This window comes from Argentina silus (genome assembly GCF_951799395.1).
Source record: "Argentina silus genome assembly, chromosome: 3".
Lineage (NCBI taxonomy): Eukaryota > Metazoa > Chordata > Actinopteri > Argentiniformes > Argentinidae > Argentina > Argentina silus.
In genome coordinates, this window is record NC_139657.1 from 24,210,289 (window position 1) to 24,217,011 (window position 6,723).

Below are 6,723 nucleotides of genomic sequence, written 5' to 3' on the forward strand. Positions count from 1 at the left end.
GTTCAACATCAAGGCACAAGACACAGCCGTTGTGAGGGAGCCTTGGGAAGGCTGATCTTTAATGTCGTCCCTCTGCGGCACAGCAAACAGGTACTGCTGGGGACAGGAATGAATGACAGGAATGATGGTTCCTATATAGGTCACATGGTACAAATGTGCTCTAAGGAGAGAGAAAAATAAATAAATGACCACTGCTTCTTTCATTTTATTTCAAATGATTTTCATGTATAAAAAAAGAAATCGATATTTCTTTTAGGAATTGAGGGAGTCATCTGTCAATGTACATACGTAAAGGAGGTGCTCTATTTTTTTTTTCTTTTTTTATTGGTTGCCAAAAGCTAAATTAAAGGTTCATAACATTATGGAGATGAGAGAAGTCCTAAATTCCGGAGGATGTTTTTTTCTGTTGACTGTGAGAGAGAGAAAGGGGCCAGTGTTTTTTTCCCTGTTTGTTTGTTTTGTATCTCTCCCCCCCCCACCCCCCCCCCCCCCCCCAGATATGTTATGATGTCATCATGTTGAGATGGGTCAATCTCTGTAAGAGAAGAGGAGGGAGAAGAGGGGATGAACAGGTCATTGGAGAGGTCAACAACAAACCCCCAATCCTCTAAAATTAGGGTAGACAAACAGTTTTTTTCCATCACACTAACATACCAAACCTTTATTGTCAATATTAAACCATCTCCAACTGCATTTTGTCTCGTGTAACATTAAGCTATGATAAACAATGTTTCTTAACATACCAAGAGACTCTGAAGAGAACATACAACTGAAAAACAGGGGTCAGAAACAGAGGGCTACAGAGAGAAAAGGAGTATTCACCATATCCCTGAAGGTCGTTGGAATTCTCACATCTGGGTGTTTCTCCTCCGTCGACCAAAGGCCTTGGAGCCCACATTGGTGGGGATAAAGTTACTGTTGCCCATACCCCCCGACCGGCTCAGGAAGTCTGCCAAGCGGTGAGTCACGCAGGTGGCTGTGTTGCAGGCTCGCTTCTGTGCTGTAACGCTGCTTCAGGAGAGGAAACAAGGGTTAATGGTGATCTCTGCCTCTCGCTCTCTTTCTCCACACACACACACACACGCACACGCACACACACACACACACATACACCCACACACACAAATGCTTTCAAATCAACATGTACACTTGTACAGATACCACACAAGCATACTGTAGACACTTAGGCACACACACACACACATAGCCACACCGAAATGCACACTCAAACACTCAAACACATAAAAGTTTCCTTTTGTATTTATGCAAGACTTTCTAATTAAATTAACCCATTTGCCTGACACCTACATAAATTACACATTTCATCAGAGCAGATTAATACACATAGAATAAATATGCTGTGAATCAGATTTTTTTTTTCAATTTGTCATATTTCTTACCTTGACACTTGAGAGGGTTTCATAGATATTTCAATGGCACTGTGACAAGGCCATAATTACTCTAATTTATTGTACTATATATTTTGAACCATGTTCAAAAAGCTACAGTAGGTCCATAAAACTGATTTAACACTACTTAATAATTTTCATCATCTTAGAATAAAAATAGGAAAAGGCTTCCTGGTAGAAAAATAAGTTTATTGAACAAGAAACATGTTGACACATGAAAGAACCATTTATTATGGTCGGATATTACTTAAATTGTCTCTGATTGATTTGATATTTCAAGGATTTGGAATGAAATCAAATGATGAGTAGTATACACATTGCAATGAATTAATACATTTAGAATTGTTACTTTGGATAAATTGTAATCTAGAATCAATCATTTTGATTGTCTGAAATGATTCAACACATCATTCTCTGCCGAAATGGTCAGAAATTAGTTTGAAAAGAAAAGTACGGTGGTTGCAATTGGAGGATCTCTCTAGAGGGGTCAATCAAGCAGGCAAAATCCACATGCACTGAGACTTGTCAAACAAAAACCAGGAGAAAAACTGAATGAGAAGGGAGAGGAGGAGGAAGGAGGAGGACGGTGGATTAGACGCTGTCAAACGTCTCCCCGTAGCTTGCATAGCGATCACTCTCAGGCATGCTGCGTTTCTTTCCAGGTGTGCCCGCTCCTACGTCTGTGCGAGGGAACGTTTGTAATTTGTGCAGCTCCTGGGACAGTTTGCCCAGCACGCAGGTGCTGAGGTTGGAGCAGCGCTTGGTAAGGGGTCTTTCCATGCTGTCAGGGGGGGAGAGACAAACATGCAGAAACAGGCTCATAGTATCTGGAAACATGCAGGTCTAAAGTCTCTCTCTCTCTCTCTCTCTCTCTCTCTCTCTCTCTCTCTCTCTCTCTCTCTCTCTCTCTCTCTCTCTCTCTCTCTCTCTCTCTCTCTCTCTCTCTCTCTCTCTCTCTCTCTCTCTCTCTCTCTCTCTCTCTGTCTCTCTCACACACACACACACACACACACACACAGACACACACACACAAACACGTTAGTACTGTATCATCACCTTTTCTCTCATGCATTTTCTCAGAGAAAAATGCATTTCCTGACGTGCTGTCATAGGTTAGAAATTAATACATTAAAAACATCATGCTGCCCTGCGAGTTACTGAAAGAATGCAATTTCATCTACCCCATGCTCCAAACCCCATAATATCCTCTACACCCACATTACACATAAAACTAGTTGCTTTACTCTTTCATGCAAGTCAGTCCACTTGAAGTAATACACAACATGCACTTATCCATCCGGTTAGGCATTCTCTACTAATACAGTACCCCCAGCAGGCAAACAGGCTTTAAACATTTGTACATTCAAATAAATGAATAAGTCAAGCTTATCCATGCAGGAGAATGGTTACGACAGAGAATCTGTTGGTAGGAATAAGGATCTTATACCCATTTCTCTGAGCACATACCTCTATTGCTTTATCAACCTTGAGCAGGAAACACTGCTAAAGGAGGCTAAAAGATACCTCTTCCCAGGTACAAATTGAATTGAAATGATTGGTTTAAAAGATTGGACCAATGCACAGGTGCCTTTCCATCCCAGCAATGGTAGTCCTATAGCAGCTTTGAATACTGGCCATCACCTTTTCTCAGTCATCCTTCAATCTGCAACCCTTTACTCGGGGGGCAATGTTAAAAATGAAAAGCAGGAAAACTTAGTAAGGATGGTAAGGTTGTCTGTACCTATTGCCTTCGTTCACCTGCTGCTCCAGCTCCTCGGCTGTCATCTGCACAAACTCCTTGACTATGGCATTGAGTAACCGCCGCGCCTCGTAGTCCGTGAGCATGACTCGATCTGTCATGGACTCTATGCCTGGTCTAAAGGAAAAAAGGGGAGGTGGATAGATGCACAGGGATCAGCATAAAAAATTGACGATAGTTATCACCTGCATTTAGAAAAAGACAAAAGCGTCACTGAGTCTAAAAGGTATGACGTCTAACTTGAAGGGACCCCAGCCAACAGGGAAAACAATCTGCTAAGAGTACTAGCTCTAAAAGGCCGACGTGTGACCAAGTTCAGATTTATGACAAAATCGATAGCTTCATGAGAACGGGGAGTGGCTTGGATGTTTTTATATATCTCATTTATCTCTCCTAAATTAAATTACTCTTGTTTTGTTTTTTTTTCCTGCAAATGTCATTACTGCCCCCTTTTACACTTAACTGGAGTGCACTTTAGTGACATTGGTTTATATAAACTTTGATGTATTTACAGTTAATTAACAAAACAAAATAATGGAAATACTGCAATCCATTTCTAAAAGAAGGATGAAAAGCCTCAGTTGAATTGCTTTCAATGGCTTCCCATCATTACCCAAGTTTCTAAATAATGTCACTCATCTTTTTAATTCAAAATTAACACAGTTAATTAATAAAACGGTACAGTCTGAACATACTGTATATATGTCTGTATGTCACATGTGTAGATGTGTATGTAGGTATAAATGCAATTTTGGTCTGTTTGTCTGTCTCTCCGTTTGTCTCACCTGGCAGGGGCCGCTTGTGAGCTGTACATCTGGCAAATGACCAGGGCATAGGCAACAAGGAAAGCAGAGATCTTCAACATAACCATGGTCCCCTACAGCAAAGACACAGTCCCATCAGCTCCGCAAACGCAACAGCCATTTACTGTACATTTACATCTAGCCAAAATAATATAAAAAAAAAACAAAAAAAAACTCATGGTCTCAGAAGGGACACAATCACACTTGCATTCACCATACATACATTTATGGGATAAATAACAAAAAGCAGTAAAAACAGCTAATACAACAGAAGTTAAAGGATGTTAAAGTACATCATAAAGGATATCATAAGATGAGGATCCATCTTTTAGGTTTTCAATTACTGAGTTGTATTTTGTGTCCTGTATGGATGGCGCACTAAGCACTACCATGCTACTGTATGTCATCCAAGCACTCCTCACTGGCACCACTGCTCTCTCATGCTGCATATCCATGCTGTTTACCTCCCTATGACACCCACAAAACAGCCCACAAAACTCTTCCACATGATAATCCTTCAATCTTCTCCAGAGCACTATCCACTCTTTCAGCGTCTCAAAACCTAAGTACAGGACAGGTTGTTCTTTGGCGGTGCCTTTGGCATGTCCAGGCATGACAGGAAGGGGGTTCTAGCATGTCGCTCAGCGGTAATCGGGGGTCGGGGGTCGGTAGCATTAGCTTCCACTGTGAGGAGGGGATAGTGGCTCCAGCGTGCCAACTCCCAGGAGGGACCAGTGCATTAGAGTAATGAGCTGCCACCACTCACTCTCTCTCTCTCTCTCTCTCTCTCTCTATCTCTCTCTCTCATGCTCTCTCTCTCTTACATGCACACAATCACACGCACACACACACACACACTAACACACACACACACACACACACACACACACACATACATACAGACATTACAACTCTCCTTCAGAGCCTCCAGACTCCATCTCTTTACTGCCCTCTCTCTCTCTCACTCTTTCTCTCTTTCCCTTTCCTACTCTCTCTCCTTCTTCCACTTTGCTTCCATAGAACAGTCTGGACCCTCACAGACAGTATTGACCCCTACAGCCACACTGTCCCATTACAGCCACCATCTCATCACATTGCACCACAATGCAGGTCCACGCAGTTCAATATCCAATAGATTTACATACAATGAACTAATAACAATGAAGTCAACCTTGCATCTCAATATACTGTCCAACATGAATCCAGTTAAAAGTCTACACTTACCTTCTGTGTTAATCAACTGGCAAAAAAATATAAATATGAAACGTTTAGTTGACTTCTCTCAACTTGAAGACCAATTCTTGCTTCTGTTGCATGCAGCACCAATGCTCAAGCCTATATATCCGCCACTTGGATTTGTGCATTGACTGTGTAGGTGTTTAATTATCTTCCGTCGGCCAATCCCATCGCTGAGATGCTCCCTCAAGCCAATCGAATGCCGGCCCGTACTTCTGGCACACTAATAAGGATATGGCTTGGCAATGACGTCATTCTTTAGTCACTAAGTGCTCCATTCACAAAATCCACCAGTCATTTGGTCCATTTGATATCCAAATTTGCATTGAGGTCATTCATTAAACAGGAGCGAATCAAACGAATGGCCACGGAAACCATCCCTGGCAATAAATATTTAATAGGCTTCCAAAAATGTTACATGCATGCTTTTTTTCAAATGCCAAATCGATGAGCCCCCAGCAAAGGACTTGCAGGCGGGGCCATCTGCTGGGGAGGGATGTATACTACAGGCCAATTCCCCCCTGGCCTGGTGCTATTCATAGATGATACATAGGGTCTAACAACCCCAGAAAATCTCACTGCCTCTGGCCATCATTCACACACAGCCATGTTTCTCCTAAAAAGTCTTGATCTGATCAGTTAAATTAGATGCACTACTATCATGAAGACTGTTCACTAACTGCCAGTTTACATATTATAAGCCGTGAAACTATACTGTGACTTTGTTTAAGATTTGATTATAGGAATGACCAACTACTCCACTTGCCAAAAAGTAACTGATTTGGTATCAGGACCATTGTTAATGTTGGTTTTGTGATGATTATCACCACCTCATCAACTTGAGATAAATGCAATGTCTGATGTGGTCTTCAGCAGGGAATCAATGGCAAAACTACTGATTGTTTGTCAGGTGGCATGTATGTGTGTGTGTGTGTGTGTGTGTGTGTGTGTGTGTGTGAGTGTGTGTGTGTGTGTGTGTGTGTGTGTGTGTTTGTGTGTGTGTGTGTGTGTGTGTGTGAGTGTGTGTGTGTTTAAGAGGAGGGGGGGGGGCCTCTCCCTGCATGCGTCACAGAGAAACCCCATTAGACAGGATGAGCCTTTTAGTGCTATTGAGTAGTGAGCTGCACCGATGTCACAGACGCTAAATCACCGCTAAACAGACAGCCCAGGGGTCCCAGCTCCTCCTGCTGATGTAAGGGAGAGAAGCATGGTGTGTGTGTGTGTGTGTGTGTGTGTGTGTGTGTATGTGTGTGTGTGTGTGTGTGTGTATGTGTGTGTGTGTGTGTGTGTGTGTGTGTGTGTGTGTGTGTGTGTGTGTGTGTGTGTGTCAATGCGTCACATTCGTATAACCCAAGGGAGCAGCACAAGCCGTTGGAGTCCGCAAAGTTCTCCTCCTCTTCCAGACCAAACTTCAGACTTACAGAGTCAATACAGTAACCTTTCCTGCCTGGCCTCTTCCAGCAGAGCTCAGCTCGCCCACCCTAGTGTAACTTATTATAGAAGACATTTAATGATT

At 42.5% G+C, this 6,723-nt stretch overlaps 1 protein-coding gene across 4 annotated transcripts; it reads right to left on the reverse strand.

The window, feature by feature from the left end:
- Positions 1–59: 59 nt before the first annotated feature.
- Positions 60–5,271, reverse strand: LOC310801966 (calcitonin-1). Of its 4 annotated transcripts, none has more exons than XM_083666189.1 (5): positions 5,196–5,271; positions 3,954–4,045; positions 3,151–3,285; positions 823–1,011; positions 60–96 (listed from the first exon to the last, which is right to left on the reverse strand). In XM_083666189.1, exons 2-4 carry the CDS (start codon positions 4,037–4,039, stop codon positions 849–851), a joined length of 384 nt encoding a protein of 127 aa, XP_083522315.1. In that variant the 5' UTR covers positions 4,040–4,045; positions 5,196–5,271; the 3' UTR covers positions 60–96; positions 823–848. The 4 variants fall into 4 exon arrangements, with proteins under 4 accessions (XP_083522315.1, XP_083522316.1, XP_083522314.1 ...); XM_083666190.1 differs by lacking the exon at positions 60–96 and adding an exon at positions 495–535 and having other exon boundaries at positions 823–1,008; XM_083666188.1 differs by lacking the exon at positions 60–96 and adding an exon at positions 495–535.
- Positions 5,272–6,723: the final 1,452 nt, after the last annotated feature.